Source organism: Canis lupus, chromosome 13, assembly GCF_011100685.1.
Source record: "Canis lupus familiaris isolate Mischka breed German Shepherd chromosome 13, alternate assembly UU_Cfam_GSD_1.0, whole genome shotgun sequence".
In the NCBI taxonomy this organism is placed as follows: Eukaryota; Metazoa; Chordata; class Mammalia; order Carnivora; family Canidae; genus Canis; species Canis lupus.
Window position 1 is genome coordinate 36,322,350 of NC_049234.1, and position 19,680 is coordinate 36,342,029.

General features: G+C 59.7%; 1 protein-coding gene across 8 annotated transcripts in view; it reads right to left on the reverse strand.

Moving 5' to 3' along the window:
* Positions 1–2,037: 2,037 nt before the first annotated feature.
* The window catches only part of SLC45A4 (solute carrier family 45 member 4), a 78,559-nt gene continuing 60,916 nt past the window's right edge, over positions 2,038–19,680 (reverse strand). For 6 of the 8 annotated variants that reach the window (XM_038555634.1, XM_038555641.1, XM_038555636.1 and 3 more), the window contains 6 exons: positions 10,246–10,434; positions 8,254–8,433; positions 6,664–7,700; positions 5,948–6,047; positions 4,651–4,862; positions 2,248–2,604 (listed from right to left, as the gene is read on the reverse strand). In XM_038555634.1, coding sequence (XP_038411562.1) covers positions 2,248–2,604; positions 4,651–4,862; positions 5,948–6,047; positions 6,664–7,700; positions 8,254–8,433; positions 10,246–10,434 — 2,075 coding nt within the window. Of the gene's footprint in view, positions 2,605–2,712; positions 2,793–4,650; positions 4,863–5,947; positions 6,048–6,663; positions 7,701–8,253; positions 8,434–10,245; positions 10,435–19,680 lie in introns of all 8 variants that reach the window. The other 2 variants (XR_005368836.1, XM_038555640.1) reach the window with 2 other exon arrangements.

The following is a 19,680-nucleotide window of genomic DNA, read 5'->3' on the forward strand; positions in this document are numbered from 1 at the left end:
TGCTTTCAGGGTGCAGGGCGTCTTGACCCTAAGGGCCTCACAGTGTCCTCCGGGGGCCTTGTCGTTTCAGATCACGGGGAAGCGTGAGGCTGGGGCTGCAAGGGCTGACACACATCTTTGGTGGTGGTCCCGCTGGAAGCCCCTCACGCCAGCCTGGGCCCCGCGCGTCCCGTACACAGCTGTCGGGCTCCAGGTCTGGGGGCACCGGGCACAGAAGGCGGCTGCCCGGGGAGCCACGGCCCTCCTGCTGGAGGCCTGTGTTCGGTTCACATCATATCTCAATTCGGGACTGATCCACCCCTGCCCCAAATCCTCTACTCTCCTGCCACCCCCTTTCCTGGTGACCCCAGCAGGGCAGGCTGCGACCTGGAGGACCCAACCCAACTAGGGTCCCGGGAACCAAAGTGGGAGGACCCAGGGTCACAAAGCCATCAGGCGGACAGGCCGCACTGGATCCGGGGCCTGCCAAGGGGGCCCGGCCCGGCTGGCACAGGAGGCTGGGGCTTTGCACTGAGGCCAGCAGCGCTTCCAGCAGCAGGAGGACTGTCCCTGTCCGAGCTCGACATTCCCTAGGCCGCCTCACGGTCAACACACAGAAAACGCTTGCGTCCTGGCGCCAGTTCTCGGAGGTCCCGGGCTCCTGAGTGCAAGGGGGGCCGCTGTGGGCAGGCACTGCTGCTCCTCGGACACGAAACACAACCTGCCCAGTGCCACCAGCGGCTGGGGGACACGGCGCGACCAGAGGCCGGCCAAGTACGCTAGACAGCCAGTCCTTTGAATACACAGAAAATTCAAGTAATTTATTTAAAAACTGCTTAGTCTCATCTTGAAATATATATACATATATATATTACATATATGTGTATATATTTGCTTTAGAATGATCATATTGCAGCATGATTGTTCATGCATCTTAAAGTTCTTTATTTAAAAAAAAAAAGAAACAACTTGAGGCAGCGAAGTTATACCATCGTCTGTGTCCAGGTGACATCAGGAAGCTTGGACTGACCATTCCAAAAGAAAAGCAGAAACTGCTCAGTTATAGAGACTGTGGTTTTGAAGAGCATTCCCACGCAGCTGCAGCATCTCGTGACTGTGCTTCCCCAAAGTCCGAGTTTCGCTTAGACGCTGAAAGCAGAAACGCTGCAGAGTCCTCCGGGGAGCGGACCTTCCTTGGGTCCCAGACACTTGCTTCACTTTGCCACTGCTCGGACTCCAGCGTCGAGCGGGGTGAGCAGGCGACGAGGTCAGAAGAGGTCAGAGAAGTCCCGGTGCGTGGAGTCCCCACGCGCCGGGGCGAGTCCCACACACCCGAGGTAGGCCTGGCAGCAGAACCCAGGGGCAAGGCCGCGCCTGGGCTCTGCCCTCATGATTTCCCCAACGAATGGTTTAAACACGAGTCAAAGTGCAACAAAGGAGTCGACGACCTCTCCAGGGAGCTCCGGACGAAAACGACGGGGTCGGGGGGCCGGGGATGGACGTGTGCGCACCTGCTGGGGCCCACCTGCTGGCGGGGCACTGCCCCCGCGGGGCACGCTCAGATCGCCCTCTCCTGCCCAGGGGGTCCCTGTCACCACGCCCCCCGCTGCCCCCCACCGCTGCCCAGAGGCAGGCCTGCCCCACGCGCCATCTGTCAGAATCTGAGGAAAAGACGTGATGCTGTTTTCTTCTAAGAAAACCAGTTTTGAGAGAAAAAATTTTTTCTAAAATAAGTAAAGAAAAATACTCTCCAATAACTGCAGCACCAACAGAACGTGAGGACACCTGACAGCACGACCCGACCGTGCGGGCGTCCGGAGAGGTGACGGAAGGGCTCAGTCACGGTCTACACGCTGCTGTCCGCGGGACGCACGCGGGGCACACGCAGCAACGACAGCACGTACTTTCGTGTTTGGTTATGACCTTGGGAAATGAACATCTTACTTTTCTCTAAATTGCTTGTCTCGATTGTAAATCTGGCTTATAATTTTAAAACATGCAGAATAATACACCTGCAGAATACAAGTTGAAATTAGAAGATCTTTTTCAATTAAAAAAAATATTTCAAATGATTTTTTAATCGTGGAAAAAGTAATTAGTGTGGTGTTTTTGCCTAGTGGCTCAGCCCTACCCTACAGCTACTGCATCCCCACCGTGTTGTGAAGAACTCTGGTTTGTGCTGCCACCAAAGCCAATAGTGACCAACCCGCCCGCCACCCGTGCCCCCCCGGCCACCCCCCCTGGAATGTGTGTGCACCGGGGTGAGGCTCAGACCATCGACTCTGTCTCCACTAGCCCCTGCAGGCCTTCCTTCCGGGACAGCGTCAGGACGGTGGGCTTCTCGCCGCCATCCCCGTCACCCGTCGGCTGGGAAGACAGGCCTCTCTGCTCCTCCTTGGCCTCTTCCGACACCTCTGGGTAGATCACCAGGAATGTGGCTGTCAGGAAGCCCAAGAAGGAGCCCACGGAGGCCACCATGGGGATGACGCGCACGGTCCCAACGGCGTCCACCACGCCCCCAAGGGCAGACGCCACCAGGATCTGGGAGATGTACACCTGGCAGGAGAGGATGGCGCAGTCTATGCCAAAGCCACGCTTGGAGCTCCCGGGGCTGTGGTGCACGTACTGCAAGAGAAGAGAGCACAAGAGTGAGGGCTGTGAGGGCAAGTTAAACCATTGGTCAACATTCCCGTGGTTTGAATATTAGCTCAGAAGTCTGGAAACAAAACTTGCCTTCCACTCAGCTGCTTGGCGACCACTCAGCCTGTCTCCCCGACCCCGTCCCACTTCTATTCAACATTGTATTGGAGACTCTGGCCATTGCAATAAGGCAAGGAAAATAAATAAAATGTATTAAGGATTGGAAAAGAAAAAAATAAATCTCATTATACACGGATGATGGGATTGTGTATGACGTCCAAAAGAATCTACAGATATGCTCTAAGAATTAACAGAAGAGTATGCCACGTTTATGGGTAGAGAGGCTCAAGACTACAAAGTTTTTTAACTCTCCCCAAATTGATCTATATAATCAGTGCATTTTCAATTAAAAAGCCCAGAAACTGATCTAACATTTAGATAGAAAAGTAAAAGGTCAAGAATACCCAAGACAATCTTACAGAAGAACAAAGCTGAAGGACGTACAGCATCAGGTTTTGAGTCTTATTACAAAACAGTGGAACGCTTGTCTGAGGACAGACTGGCCGGCCAGTGGAAGAGAGTACCGAGGGACCGGAAACACCACCCCCACGCGGGCACCCAACTCCGACAGGGCCCGCACCGCAGTGCAGCCGGGGACCTCGTGGCCCTTAACAGTGAGTGGCACTGGGTCACGCAGCTACCCGTCCGTGGGAAAACGATAAAGTCACGCTCTTCTACCTCAAACCACACACACGCACAATGTATCCCAGGTGGACTGCAAGCGCGCACAGGACAAGGCGCCACCCAATGCCACCGCCAGCAGAATGGAGCAATAAACTGTGGCCATACGGTGAAATACGAAAGGGAATGAAGAACCGCCCTCTGCAAGCACAGGAGGGAAGCACAGGCGTGAAGTCAAAGCAGACACATTCCAATCACATAAGGTTCAAACATTGGCAAGATGACTACACGGAGCTAGAGCTTAGTACCAGCACCACTCTTCTATGGTTTCTTGGCCTGCATTAATTTCTCGTTCGTTTGTGAAAAATCCGCTAAGCTGTTCCTTTATAGTTTGGGTACTTTCCTGTAGTCGTGTTATACTTTAACTGGAAGGCTTGTTGAGAAATAATGCTTTTATTTTGGTTTTCATTAGTTTGGTGTTTGGTAGGCACCTAATCACACAGGATTTACTTTGCTTCTGTAATTGCACAGAGAAGATTAAACATAGTTTAGGTTTAGGAAGAAAGAAATACGAGCTTTCTCGTGTTCCTTTACTCCTAGAGTCTGTGTTGGAAGCTTGAGAACCACGGTCTACACCTGCACTGTGGCTGCTGAGCACTTGGCAAGGTGGCTGGTCTGAGTCAAGAGGTACCGCGGGTGTGAAATACCCACAGCATTTCAAGGCTTGGACACATCAATCAATAGTTTGTACTGAGCGTGTGTTGAAATAATGGTATTTTGAATGTGCTGCAATAAGCAGAATATGCCATTAAAGGGATTTTATGGGTCTATACCCCTATTTAAAGGTAGCTACTCAAAAGCGTAGCCTGACCTAGATAGATGGCCCATGCTCTATTGGACAGGACAGTGCTGGTCGCGCTCCCCTCATTGGAGGCCTGTGAGGGGATATCAAGGGGCAGCCAGCCCCCCGGGCACCCAAACAAAATCCCTAAGATGCAACTGAAGCGTCCAGGCAGGTGCCAGAGGGCAGGGGTGCCAGCTGCCAGGCCACGGAAGGAGCAGGGCCTTTGGAGGCAGGAAACCCGTGCCTTGGACTGACCCGGGCAGGCGGCTCTGTTGGTCCCTTCAGAACCAAAGACCTAGGGGGGTGGTCTGCACCCCAGGTGTCCCCCATGGAAGGCGTGGAGCTCTGCCTAGAGATGTGCAGAGAAGGAGTATGGGCTTCGGAGCCTGATGATCTGACCTGACATGCATTTCAGGCTGGTGACCTCGTACCCCAGCCCCTCTTCCACTGCCCCCCCAGTGTCCCGCCCTCGCATGCCCCCCTGCCCCCCGCAGCCATGGACGCACCTCCTTGATGTCGTGGTACTGCCCGAGCAGGGCGTAGGGGCAGTAGGAGATGCTCATGGAGACTATGCCCATGGTGCTGATCATGATCATGGCGACGTAGACGTTGGCAAACATGGCCATCACAGCCGTGCCAATGGAGAAGCCCAGCGTCCCCAGCACATAGATGACCCTGATGCTCAGGTCGTAGTTGTCCAAGTACTTCTGTAACAGGGCTGCAGAGAGAGCGAGGCCACAGGACAGTGACTGACGAGGCCCTGAGCCGCGTGCCCACCTCTCCTGCCCCTTGTCGCCTCTGCGGCACGGAGGCCCTTCCCCGTGACCACATGACCACCTGCCGCCACACTGCTGCCCCGACCCCCACACACCTGCAGGTCACCATGCCTCCCTCGCTCAACTCCCAGGGGCTCCAGCACTTTTGGGGAAAAGTCAGCCCTCCGGGTCCCAGCGTCGGGAGCCTGGTCCCATCGTGCAGCTCCCTGGACCCTCCCTGCCCTGCAGCCCACCGAGCCCAGACCCACACCTGGTCGAGACTTGGGATCTCGAGGGGTGGCTGGTTTCCTCAGGAGTAAATGCCTGGTCTAAAGGGACAGACTCCCACTCCTCCTTTCTACCCAGCGGCTTAATATCACCTCCCCCCGGAAGCATCTCTGCCAAACACAGCCAGTCAGGCTGGCTTCCAGCTGTCCGATGGCCTGGACCTCGGCCACCCTCAAGTCCAGGCCAGGTTGACACCACGCTGACCTTCCCCTTCTATGGTTCGTGTAGAGACGGGGCAGGACCCAGACCAGACTTGTTTAGGAGACCCCGGGCCCTGGCTGAGCCCCATTTCTGGAAGGCTGCTCCCAAGACTAGGGCTTGGCACCTGGACCCCCATCCTCGATGATAAAACCGCACCTCCAGCCCCCGCCCCCCGACAGTGCAGAACCTGAACACACCTCATGACCTCACGCCCACTGTGGGATTGGCACCCCCCTCCCTGTGCTCCTGGCTAAGATGCACGGAGCCCTCTGCGGGCTCGCGGGCACAGCTCGGGCAGTCCCGCCATCGCCCTGGGCCCGACCCTAGCCAGCCTCCCTCGGAGGAGCTGCTGGGCAGGAACCAGCTCACAACACCAGCCTGCATGGGGGCTCGGGAGGCACAATTCTAGACACACCAGTCTCCACGCCTCTGTCCCTGAGCCACAGCTGCATTCAGAGTCAGGCCCACCTTCAGAGCACGATGACCTTGACCTCGGCCCCACTTCCCAACCCACAGCATCTCCCAGGGAACGCCGCCACCGGCCCAGAGGACCACTTACCTGAGCAAATTGCACCGGTGGCCGCGTAAATGACCAGGCCCCAGCAGCCCATCTTCACACCGGCGTTGTAGGCCTGCCAGGCAGTCGAGTTGGAGGGAGCCTGTTCCAGAAAGGAGAGACTGAGGTTTGGGGCTGGCAAGGACAATGTGCCACACCCTTTGGGCGAAGGAAAGTTACTTCCCATCTCAACCGAGGGCAGGCTGTTTACAGTGCTGAGCGCTACACGGGACAGGAGCCTCAGGCTGGTCTCCGGGCTGTTTTAAGCCCCCGCAGCCTCACCCCTGCCCTGCGCCGGAGTCGGAGGGAGGCCTGCCTGGAGGGGAGGGAGGCCGGGCCTGTGCTCAGGCCACAGGTGTGAGGCAGCTGATGCCATGGGAACAGAAGCAGGTCCCAGGCGAGCCGGGCCGCAGGGAACACGGGTTCCACCCCCTGCCCCCGAGCAGCAAGGGGCAGGTGGGTACGGAGTGGCGGGGTACCGCCTTCCTTCAAGCCTCTCCAGCTCATCACCGCATACCCCTAACCACAGAATCTGGGGTACACGTGGCCAGCTGCCCCCAGTCTGCCTTCCCCCCTGCACCACACGGGCACCGGGCAGTGGATGCCGTCTCGGGAGCAGCTCCTCTGCCGCTGAGCCCCTGGCCACCGTCCCTCCTGCTGTCACACGCCCCCCGGCCAGCACCCTTCTGGCTGCCAAAAGCGAGGGCCCGGGCTCTCACCTTGGGGTCCCCTTCAAAGATGACCTGGCCCATGAAGTCGGTGTAGAACACGGCCTCAGCGATGACGGAGAACCAGGTGAGCAGGTGGCAGAGGCACAGCCGCATCAGCTCCTTGGGCATCTTCAGCATGGACAGCCACAGCAGCCGCACGGTGGTCTCACCCTCCCCCTCCTCGCTCTCCGTGTCCCCACTGGACGTGGTGGCCCCGCTCTGGTTCCGGTGTCGGCAGCGCTGCCGCTGCCGCTTCTGCAAGTCGTACAGGTCGCTCATGCTGCGCGACGGCTTGATGAGGACCACGGCGTTGGCCCGCCGGTAGCGGTAGCGGTGGGACCCGATCTTGCCGTAGTAGGAGAAGGTGCTGGAGGCCTGGCGGCGGAACATGTGCCTTCGCCGCCTCATGGAGCCGGAGGCGGCCGAGGGCTTCGTGTCCACCCTGGTGTAGCCGACCAGGCCGTCTTTTGGGGGAGAGCCGCTCCCGTTGGGGACTTTGGCTTCGTTCAAGTGATTATCGAGCAGCGTCTCATCCTCCTTCGCAGTTTCCCTGAGCAGTGAGGCCAGGCGGGCCGGCCTGGCTCTGGTGAGCTCCTGGCTGGTGCTGCGAGGGGTGCCGGGGTATGAGCCGTCGTGGAAGATGGAGGGCTCGATGTCGGGCAGGAAGGGCAGCTCGGGCTCCAGGTCCAGGGCGGCGTCCGGCACGTGCAGCACGGAGTCGCTCTTGCTCCGCACCATGTCCACACTCAGGTAGTCCAGGGTGAGCTCATGCTCTGACTGCACCTCCTCGGGGAACAGGGCCACGCCACCGTCCAGGATGTGCACGCGGGCAGCGGGGGCCAGGGCGTCGGCCGCCTCCCCGCCCCGCTCCTGCTGGGGACTGTACTGCTCCTCCTCGATGCTGAACAGGTGCAGGGTCACCGACACCACGAAGATGATGGCCGCGAAGAAGAAGAGCACCTGGTTCTGTGTCCGGAACCAGGCGCCCAAGAAGGTCTGGGTCCAGTCCAGGCCCCCCAGCACGTAGCCGATGGCCCCGCCGAGGCCTGATCAGGTGGGAGAGACAGAGGGAGCCCGTGAGTGGTGCAGGGCGCCTCGACACTCCCTCCCTGAGGAGGAGAAGCTAGGAAAGGTCTAGAAGGGCCTCTATCCTTAATCCTGGACCAGGGCCACCACTCATAGCTACGTCCTGAGTCAGGATGAGTTTTGGGGATGGAAAATGAGGAAACGGTAGGAAAAACAAGACGAGAAACTACAGCTGACCCTAGGTTTGGAGATTAACAGACTCCTGCCTAAGGAATCGGGAGCAGCTCTCTGCCAGGACAGGAAATGGATGGCTGCCCTCGACTCCGGGCAGTCCTGACCGCGTTAGCCCTAAGCTCAGGAAGCTGCTGTTCCCAACGGATGTCAACAGAGCCCGAGTGCAGGGACAGGTTAGCAGCGGCCTGCTCACCGCCTTGCCCACGAGCAGCCATCCAGCACCCCCACCCCAAGGTGGGGAGGAGGGAGGCCACGGGAACAGCCTTCCCCGCGCTGGTCCTCCCTGGAGGAACCGGGTAAGGGCTGGGGGTGGGGTGGGGGCGGGGGGCGTGCGCTCACCAGCAGAGAAGGCATGGATGTTAAGGGCCATATCCTGCTCCTCGCTGTCCACCACATCCAACAGGTAGGCACGGATGGGGCCCTCGGTCGCATCGGCGCTGAAATCCAGGACGACCACCCCCAGCACTGTGAGGACGATGCCAATGGGCTGCCGGTTGGGGACATCACCGAGAGACAGGCCTGAATGAATGCACAGGGGCAGTCAGGCCTCAGCTCCTAGGACAGGATGGCCACCAAAGGGGAGGTGGGGACGCTCTGGCCAAGGTCAGAAAGGGCATGTCCCTTGGGACAGACTCTAGGACAGAAGATGGGCTTTGGTTTTTTCTATTTCTGTTGCTTGTAGGGTTATTCTTTCTCCCCAGTCACGTGAGCTATTGGGTGAACCTCAAGGAGCTCACTTATCTTTAACCCTTCATAGCTAAAGAGGGAAAACGGTCCTTCCTCCCCAACCCTCATAGGGGAAGCAGGGCGGTGTTGGGAGCACTAACTGAGCACCAGTGAGAAGAGGTGATGGGTGACACCCTGAGGTGCACGCACTGCCAGGGTTCAGGATCAGCTGCCAGCCAGGGCCTGGGGGGGAGCGTGTGCACCCGCCTGGCCCAGCGCCTGCAGGGGAGCCCCCTCAGTGGGTCTCCCCGGTCATCCACACACACGTCCCTATTTATCCGCTGTGGTTTCACACCCTCCAAAAAAAGACTGAATCTGTCTAACAGACACTACATGGTGACCCCGGGTTTATTTTCTAATTTGCTTTGAGAAGAGTTAACGTTTTAAGGCCAACACTGAGAACATTTCCCAAGGCAGACGGCACCCAAGGCACTGGCCAGAACCACGGGCGAGACACCATGGGAAGTACTCACGACGCCCACCCCCACCCCCAGGGCCGGTCAAGCACCTTCTAGGAAGGGCCTGGGTGCCAGAAATGCGTGGCCCTGAGGAGCGACGTGAACGGCCCTGCTCAAGCACCATTCCTCCCTCAGTGGGCTGGAAGCACCCAAAGCAGCTCCAAGCACAGCCACGTCTCACCTGTCCTGGGGAGTATGCCCTGAACCCAGAGAGCAACCCGCTACCCCGATGGTGGAGCTACAGCCTGGTGCTTGAGCTCTGCTGGCATCCTGTCCCCACGCATGTGCAGGTGGCAGCGGGTACAGAACAGGGGCCCCGAGCAGATTCGCGGCAGCACAGGAGGTGTGGGGGAGAAGCCCAGGAGAAGCGTGAGCTCCCCAAGAGAGAGGGCGTCGGGGCGGGGCCGTAGCCCACCCGTCCCTGCCCCTTGAGGCCACGTTCCAGCAGGACCACCTGTGCAGATGCAGCCTTCGAGGCCACAGCTTTCCCTCTGGGTCCGTGTGCTGGGAGGGGACGCTGGCCACCTAGGTAGGAGGTGACCACCTGCTAGAGCCTGCAGCCCCCCGCCCACAGGGGCCTGGACTCCAGGCCAGCAGGGAGCAGGGGCCTCGGGGAAACGGAGGGTTTCTGGGGCACCTTGTGAGTGCTCCCACATCACTGGCTTCCACCTCACTTGTCGCAGACGTGGGGCATGCCCGCTTACGTCGGATCATAGATCAAGCCTCCGCCTTAAACAGTCATTGCCAGAAAATAAGGTTTTGTTTTTGGCAGTTTTGATGGGCTCCCTCAGGGCAAAAACTATTTTCCCACAAAGAGCTGCTTTAATTAAACACCAAACAACAACAACAACAACAACAAAGGCAGAACAAACCACGAGTACGTGAAACAAAAAAAAAGTATGGAACTGGGTCTGGACGCTTTCAATACCAAGTCTGAGAAACGGAGAAAAACGGAGAGGGAATTTCTGCAGCAAGGCTGGAAACAGGACGTGCTGCAGATACGCAAGGAAAACAAGCGGGTCACAACAGGAAGGGCTTCCCTGCGAACAGGTCCCCACGGCGTTCCCACGTGGGGCCCGGAAGCCCCAGGGCAGCCGCCGCCGCCAGGCTGCCCCCCGCAGGGCTCTCGGGGCGCAGGGACACTCACCGATGGCGGAGCCGTTCAGGAAGAGCGCCACGCCGAAGAGCACGCCGACGCACAGGGCGAGGATGAAGGGCCGCCGGCGGCCCCAGCTCAGGGTGCAGCGGTCACTGGCCGAGCCGATGATGGGAGTGAAGAGGAGGCCGAGGACGGGGCTCAGGAACCAGGTGAGGCTGTAGTACTGCTCCGGGAGGCCTGCGGCAGACACGGGCAGGCTGTCGGGACACACGCGGACCCCGCGCCCTGGGGACGGGCGCCGCCGGCACAGGCGCGCATGCACATGGGCACACACATCTGGGTGCAGGAAACGCCACGGGGTCCTGGTGCCTCCCTCGGAAGCAGAGAGATGGGAACCAACCACAGCCCCGTGAGAAGCATCAGGCAGCCTGGGACCAGCCCCTGGGACCTGCTGCAGGTGCACCCACACCCAGGCACCCAATGTGACGAGCAGAGCCTGGACCGGCCACACACAGTAGAGACCAGGCGCTGTGGGGCCAGCCCCTGGGACCTGCTGCAGGTGCATCCACACCCAGGCACCCGGTGTGACAAGCAGAGCCTGGACCGGCCACGCACACGTGGAGACCAGGCCCCGTGGGGCCAGTGGCACGCGGCTCTCTCCTGCACTAGTGCTGACCAGGACCCCACAGCTCGGGTGCTTACCGCCACCCCACAGGCAACAGACATCAGGCCCACATCAGCCCACGACCAGGGGAGTAGTCAGGAGTAGTGAGGACCTGCACTGGAGCCACTCTGGGCCTCACTGGCCAGAACATATCCCCGGAGGGCCTCTGAGGGGGCCACCTAGCCATGGGCGCCCTAAATGCCCCCAGCAGCGGCCTTCCGAGGCACCACTGAGGGCCCCACGAGAAGGGAAGGCATCATCGGGAGTTCAGCTGGAGCCAAGGTGTCTACTGGCAGGAGACAGTCACTCTGATCTGATCCCCTGCCCGCCCAGGAAGGCAGGGATCCCTGTGCACCCATTTTCCAGGTGGGGAATCTGAAGCTCAGAGAGGTTAGGGACTCTGCACGAGACGCACAGTGAGAAGCGAGGATCCCCTTCAGCCTACATGCTGCCACCCTATCACACACACCCCGTGCCCATCGCGGGTGGAACGGCACACCCACACCCCAGAGATGCAGCAGCTGTGGGGAGGGGCAGGCTGCACCCACACACGCAGCCACAGGAGCGCACACTGGGTTCCATGCACGTGAAGGCCACAGGGGCTCATAGGCTGTCGTCGACCTTGGGGGCGGGGGCTTCGGGGCCAATGTGTTCAGTTCTTTATCTGGACGGACCACTGCTGACAGGTCACCTCACTCCAGGCGCCCATCACGCACCTGCGTCCTACTTCAATGAAGTTAACTTGCATGAGAGGGCTTCAGCGTGCCAGCGATCCCCAGCTAGGGCTCTGCACCCCACAGGCACCGGGACACGGGGTGCCGGCCAGCACATGGGCCACGCGCACCTGGCAGGGGAAGGACCCTGCAGCGACACGGTCTGCAGTGCAGCCGTCTGCTCTGGCCTCCACAGTACAGAGCTTTAGGGAGGGGGAGCGCTGTTCCTATTCAAGTCAGAGACCATATGGATGTCCCAGGAAATGAGCGGCATGCCGAGCGTGTCCCTGGGTGTGCTACGGCTGCCACGCAGGCCTGGGCCGGGCGGGCGAGGGGGGGCAACACGGACTGCACAGGCCAGGCCGGCACTGCCCCGTGCGGGAGCCCGTGGCCGCACCCTGATCCTCAGAGATGACCGCTGGCAAACCTACCCCACGTGTGCGACCCGACCCGGTCACTATCTCAGAGGATAGGACGCGTCCTTACTCCAGGGCACATGGACTCTTACTTTGGTTGGGGTTTTAATAGGGCACAACGTGACTAACAAACACTGGCCAGCCTGTAGACACGTGGCTCCTGGCAGAGTTCACGCTCACGCATGCACACCAGGGGACCTGGCCACACCTGCCCTCCCTCCCAGGGCCTGGCCTTGCTGCACACCTCCCGCTGTCTGCAGCTCCGGCGGGGAGCACCTTCTGGAGGTCCCCAAGGCCCGAGTACCACCACTGCTCGGTTTCCACAAGTCCTAAACCCCCAAAGACCGTGCATTTCTGACGGTGGTCCCTGGTTTATTTGTCCCCGCGTGGTAGGAGACCTGCCGAGGGGCTCATGTTTGTTCAACTGCACCAAACCCTGAGATGTGCCTATAGGACCAGCGAGAAGACCCTGACCACCAACCCTCTGCTAACCCATCCTTGGGCTGCAGAGGTCAGCCCACCAACCCCCCTGCGGCCCAGTCCTTGGCTGTGGCTGGTCCCCTCCAGCCCGGGACGCCCTTCCCTACCAGGCCTGCATCCATCTACCCCGTGACGGCAAGCCCTTCCAAGACCCCAAGTTCCGACAAGCTCACGGCCTCCAGCAAGATGCAGAGGGCCTTGCCCACCTGCTGCACCGCAGCCTGGCACCACATTTCAAGGCCCCTGCCTCAGCACACGACGCACCCCTGACCTGCTGGGCCTGCCCCGGGGCTGTGGCAGCAAAATCCTGGATCCTGCTCATCTTTGTGTTCGGGATCCCCAAGCGCGGTGTCAGGAGCACACGCATCCCTGTGCCCGTGCCCGTGCCCCATCTCACTGACCTTTCTGCAGGCCACGCCCGTCTTTACCGGGAGGTCCACCTGGATGCTAGTGTGGCTTCCCCGGGGCTCAGGCTTCCCACCTGCGCGGCAGATCGATCCGCCCCACGGCGTATTCCAAGCATGTGGCCCTCCGCACATCAGCCGCTCTTCATCGCTCTGCTGGTCCTTCTCCTGGACTATCGTGTCCCCTTGCGCGCAGCGGGATTCCTTACCTGGCTGAGGGGATTCCTTGCTTTCTCTGCACCTCTCGTTCCTGCCTACTCTGGGCCAAGCTAACTGAATCCCGTGTTGCCTTCCACCTTCACGTCCACGCTGCCTTTTCAGCATTATCCTGAGTAGCTGCTCTAGAGATTTCATCACACGCCGACTCCTCAGTCTAGCGGATGATAAGCCCAGCACGTAAGCAAGAACCTCTCGGATGTGTCTTTGTCCCCAAGCCTCCTCAGGCTACAGGTGCTACATGCGTCATACCCGCAGACTGCGTAAACCTCATTCTGCGCTGTGCTGTTTGTTTTAAACAGCCCTGCTTATTTTAAGGGAATTAAAAGGAAACCTTTTATTTTTACCTCCTATTCAACATCTTCTTCTTCCCTCCTGAAGACCTGAGTGTTCACGTGGCACCACGTCCCTTCTGCCTCAAGGACTGTCTTTAGTCTCTTCAGCATTTCTTCCAGCAATCTGCTGACGGCAAGTGCTCTCTAAAATCCCTCTCACTTTTATTCTTAAAGGGTATTTTTGCTGGATAAAGAATTCTGGGGTAACTCCTCCCGCATCGCCCTTGGGAGCTGTGAGGCGGTTGTTCCCCTGTGTCTGCAGAGAAGGCGGTGACATTTCATGCGACTGGAGATGTGAAATGTCTTCCTCTCCTCTGGGTGCTTAAGATTTTCTCGGTCTGGTTTGGTTTTCAGCAGTTGGACTATGATGAGCCTAAGCAAAGTTTTATTTTTCCTTTCTCCTGCTTGGCCTCTGCTGAGCTCCCCGAGCCTGTACACATTCACCTTTCAGCACGCTTGGGAAATTTTGTTAGTTCTATCTGCTGCGCCCCATCCTCTGGGACCCCAACCACAGGTGGGACAGACCCGCTGCCTCTGCCCCCACGCGCCCAGAGGCCCCACTCGTTCCTGTTCTCCAACTCGGTCCTCCCCGTTCTTCCATCATTTCTGCCCAACAAGCTTTCAGTATGTTGTCTCGCCCTACCCCAGCTTCTGATTTTTTCAGGTGTTATATTTTTCAGTTCTAGAAATTTCCATCTGGTTCTTCTTTTTCTTCAATAGTTTCTCTGTTGAGATCTCCTACTTCCCACCAGGAGGTCTTCCTTCACGTCCTTGAGCACTCTTACACTAGCCTGATGATTCCCAGGTGAGTCACCACCTTGGGAGGAGTCTCCACCATCACCTTTAAACTGGACTAAGGGTCACGTTTTCATCTTCCCTGTTTCTTATCTCCAAGAATACCAAGCCATACCCTAGACATTATGAAGGACATACTGTAGAGACTCTACATTCTGCTACATTCCTTTGAAGGGTGTTGATATTCTCATTTTAACAACCAACTTGGCTAGACTCAAACTCAAAACTTTCTCCTGCAACAGGAGACAGGAAATCTGTTCCCTTCTTTTCACTGAGCTGCTTGGAATCTGGCCCATAAATCCACATTTCAAGAACCAGTCATCAGAGGGGCGCCTGGTCGCTCAGTTGAGTCTCTGACTCTTGGTTTTGGCTGAGGTCGTGAACTCAGGGTCATGGGATGAAGCCCTTCATCAGGCTATGTGCTCAATGTGGAGCCTGCCCAAGACTCTTTACCCCTCTGCTCCTCCCCCTGCCTGTCTTCTCTCTAAAACGGATAAATAAAACTTAAATTAAAAAAAAAAAAAAATCAGAGATACGAGCAGAGATGTCCCCAGAGTCCGTGGGTTCCCCTGGCTGCAGAAGGTACCCCACTCAAACTCTGTTCCAAACTTTATCCCTGAGTCCTTCCAGCAACAGGGCACACGTCCAGCTGTCCTCGCTGCCGTGTGGCATCAAACAAGGCCCGTCTGTAGGGTGAAGGCTGTAAACGACGAGAGCTCGCCCAGCACTGTTCCCTTCTGTTTCCCAATGTTCCAGCGGCTTCGGGGAGCTGCTTTCACATTTGGTCCACAAATTCTGTTAACGGCAGAACAGTTGTTCTGATGCGAGTCACCGCGCTCCTTCTGCTTGGTTTTCAAAATGACTAATGTCGAGTTCTAGCATTTCATTTGATCCTTGCACAGCTCTGTGAGGCCGAGTAGTGCCTTTACCGCATCCAAGCTGTGGCCGGCTTCCCTGCACGGTAAGCCCTGTGACGAAAGGGACTGGGTGTGCCTCTGCCTCAGTCACTATTTACTGAAGAAAGGGTGTCATTCAGGAACTGCCACAGCCCGAGCTCCTGTGAGAGGGGCCAACTGTGCAGGATGACAGAGGGACCCATGGCCCAGGGGCTAAGTGACGGGTGGGTGGGTGAGCTACTGCCACCAGCACAGCCCAGGCAGTCCAGGTGGGGGGCTGGTAGCTGACTGGTGGGGGGTACAGCTCCCGATGTCCTGGGGCCCCAAGCCACCCCATTTTCTTCATGTCCCACTGATGACCACAACCTCGTGACAATTTACAGAGCACAGCCGCGCCGGAGATATACTCACAGGCAGCCAGAGAGCTTCGTACCATTGAACTCATTCTACTGGTGAGGGACTCAACGCTCAGAGGGGAACTGCCTGGACTGAAGGCAAGTGACACCCCGACGCCTGAACTCGGCACTGTCACCAGAGCCCACATCCTCCTGCTGCCATACCACACTGACAACTCTGTTGGGCACAAACAGCCTCCAGTCGGGTCACGCGTCATGGCCAGCCAGAGCGCCAGCAGCAAAGCAGCCCCACACAGGAGAAGGCCGACTCCCCCCAGGTCCTGGTGACCAGCTGCACCTGCAGGGTGTGAGGGCCTCAGGGTAGGAAGCCAGGGTTCAGAGGAAGAGGGCAGAATGAGGGGTACACGGAGGGCAGGTGCAGAGCTCCAGCACACATGCGTGGCAACATGTACCACCCCCTGGGCACCAGGAGGCAGCCACCCCGCAAGTGAAGATGGGTGTGCACGCCCCCCTGATGGGTCTTTAATGTTGGGCACACCACACTCGGGCATCAGCTCCAGGACCCAGTTCCACTGCGCCAACAGGCAGAGAGGAAGCTGGGAGTAAAAGCAGTCCCTTAAAGACTTGGCCTCAGGTGGGGAGGGATAAGCAGTAGCCCAGCACTTCCTTCTGGCCATGCTCAGTCATTTCCAGAGCTGTGACCAAGCGACAAGAGGCCACCGGGCTGGTCACAAGAGAACTGTTTGCACGTAATCCCTCCTGAACTTAAACAGACATCCTTAAGCATCTCCGAGGTGCACAGCTTCACGCAGACACGAGTATCTGAAGACTGGCTGCGGAGTGCAGACCACCACCTGGGCCGTGAACGCCTGCTGGGTGGGAGGCGTGCCCTGACCCCGACCCACGTCAGCTAACCCACTGCCCACCCGCCCCTGGCTGATGGCAGGCCGGGACAGCATCCCCACGAAGTCCTCGAGGCCAGCAAGGGTGAGACACAGCAGGGTCCGGTGGACACAAAGCCTGTGCCCTTCCCCAGCACAGGCTACAACACGGACGTGGGCAGAGAAGCGGCCTGTCGAGGGGACAGGCAGGGAAGCCACTCCAGCGAAGGTGCCCTCTGGAAAACGAGGCTTCTTGCCCCTATGTGGAAGGACCAAAAGCATGGACAGAAGCCTGCACTGCCCCCGACAGGTGCTGTGCCCACAGATGCCCAGAAATGGGGGGTGGGGGGCACGGCGGCAGATGAGCCCAAAGGTGTGCTCAGGCTCATGCTCCGGCCAGTACCGCCCCTCAGTGTCCGGGACAGGCCCATGGCTGGATGAGCCGGGAAGTGGCGTGTACGCCCCTGGGGGCCCTAGTGCTCCCGTGCTGTCCTTGGCACGGGCCAGCGCACGGGAGGAGTACAGCCGGGGTGCACCTGCCCCAGACCCCAACTGAGCTCACCGGACCGACTCTGCCCCCCAAGGCTTCCTCCCGGTGAGCTGTCTCCTGTGCCAGGTGGGCTGAAGCAGCCTTTCTGAGGCCCCCATGGGGCTTGTGGGGGCCCCGCTCTGGACACGGCCCTGTAGATGCTCCGACAACACGGGTGTGGCGGCCAAGAAGTGGGTCAGACAAGCACCACGATGTGGTCGCTCCCTTCTGAGAACAGGCACAGGACTGAGACCGAACGTTCGTGTAACTCAGACCCAAATCTTAGAAACACACGAGGAAACCGCTCCAGCGGACACCGGTCAGCAGCTCCCCCCCACCGTGCCTCGGCCGGGGTCCTAGTCACACAGGGCGGGGTCCTAGTCACACAGGGCGCTGGGCAGCCCGAGGAAGGAGGAGGCTGGTCCCCAAGAGACGATGGGCTGGTGGGGAGCCACCCCACCCTCCAGGGGGGCTCGGGACCTACGTGCCTAGACAAAACGCACTGCCCTGCAGAGGGCTGAGCATCCTCTCCCCATGGCGCCAATCCTGACCGGCCGCCCCTGCCCCTGCCCCGGGCTCACACCTCCACTGCTGCAGTCCGGCCTACCCCCACAGTTCCCCCGGGTCCGCCCTGGCACAGACCACCAATGTCACCTGTTGCCCACCGAGTGGGCCCTCATGTGTTCAACTCAGCCACAAAGCCAGAGTGCTGGCATCACACGCCTGGTGCATACAGCGGGCACCAAAACCACGTGCTGGATGGAGGCGCTGCTAGGCAGCAGTGCCTGGAGCCCGACTCCATGCCCCGAGCACACCTCATGCCAGGGGGCTCTCTTCCCTGGGGGGCCCCTCCTCCTCCACAATCTGCACTGTGACCCCCCAAATCCCTGTCGACCTGGAGCTCCCCCTGCCCAAGCAGAGCCCTGCCTCCCCTTCTGCGCTGCCAACCCCAACCCCAGACCGTGGGCAGGCCTCCCACCTTGTCCCTGACCCCACTACCCACCTCCCTCCCAGCCCACTATCTAGGGCGCTCTCCTCGACACACCCCAGGCCTGCAGCCCTGTGCTCGGACGCCTCAGCCGGGATCCTCGAGTTGAGCACTTGGGGTGGGGAGGCTGGGCCGGATCCTGCCGCGTCACGCATCTGCCAGAGTGACTCGCCAGGCCCGCGGGGTTCCCGGGCTTCGGGTCCTCATTGGTCCCCCTCTGACTGGGCACCCCAAGTGTCTACCCGAGGACACACTGCCCACAGGGGGGCCCACAGAGCAGAGGCCCGGGAAGGCGGGAAAGTGCAGGATGAGCGCAGGGTGAGCCCAGGGGCCGGGCAGCCGGGCCAGCCCAGGGTCGCTCTTGTAGGCTCTGGAACGCGGACCCCAGGCTGCGCCCCGACCGGCTGGGGTGGGGGCCCCGAGCTGGGCACAGGGGCAGCGATCTTTGCCCCGCACGCGGGGGAGGGGGAGGACCAGCATGTGCCGTCGTGCCCCGGAGCAGCCCCAGGGCCAGCGAGCCCGGCGTCCCCAGTGTCCCCGCTGCCGCGAGCCGCGCTGGGACCCCTCCAGCGACGCATTTCCCAGCACGGCGAGCAACAAACACCACGCCGCACGTAGTAAATAATTTTTGTTTTCTCCCGGGCAGAAGCGGACAACAATGGTGGGACCAGGAAGGCTCCCCGTTCACAGGAAATGCTCAGTGTGTCAGCCTCGGTGGAGGCCGCGTGAGGTCACGGCGGCGGCGGCCACGCTGCTCACGCGCCGCGGCTCCCATTCAACAGACGGGGCCGGGGGGGGGGGGGGGGGGGGGGCGGGAAAGCGGCCTATAAATGTTTAACAAAAGATCTGAACCGGGAATAGGAACGTACATTCTTTCTCTCAATAGACAAAGCCTTCCACATCAAGATATGTTTGTATTCTCAGACAAGAATTCCACGATAACGCTGGACTCGTGAGAACCAGCCCTCTGTGGGAAATGCCCTCTGAGGAACCGAAGTCAGCGAGCCCCATGGGGTCCCTGGGGAGGCCCTGGGCACCCGAGGCCCGTGTAGGGGCCGCAGGCTCAAGAGCACAGGCCCCATGGAGGATAGGTGTCCCCGCACGCGGAGGGTCTACACTGGGCCACACAGAATGTTCTAGAACCCCAGAGCCCTGGGAAGGGAGCTCCCTGTTGGTCCTAGGGCCCCACCTGGAGCAGCAAGTGGCGTTTTCAGGTGACGAGGAACAGGACGCGCGTGTGTACACACAGGCCCTTCCCAGGGATCCAGACGCCCCCCGCCAGCCGGGCCTGCTCTCGGAGGCGACCCTGCACCCCGGCGGCGCTCCCGTGTATCCTCCATCCCAGCGTTAAACAGCGGGCTCAGACACCCAGGAGCTGCAGCCCCAGCTGGGTGGGCCGTGGGGGCCACGGGTCCCCCTGAGGTCAGGGACAGAGGGGAAAGCGGTCAGCTGGATCGTTCCGTGCTCTCTGCGGGTGGATCATGAAGAAGTTTGCTCAAGAGGTTCTTGGGGGCTCCCTGTGCCACATCACAGGGGAGCAGTTTAGAAATGGTGTCCCTCAAGCTTACTGAGGGCCCCACTCGATTCTGGTGGATTCCAAGTGGTCTTTCTTCTGGTAAAACAAGCACCCCCAGGCCCCCGCTGGCCCCGGAGCGGGGCTGTCTCCAGCGCATAATGTGCACAGACAGCCCCCAGCAGCCCCCACCAGGGGCGCCCGATGACTCCGCAGGGGGTGCCGGTCCTATGTGAACTGAGGAGGAGACGCAGCAGCCCGGTTGGATGCACTTGGCGGGACACCGCGCCTCTGCAA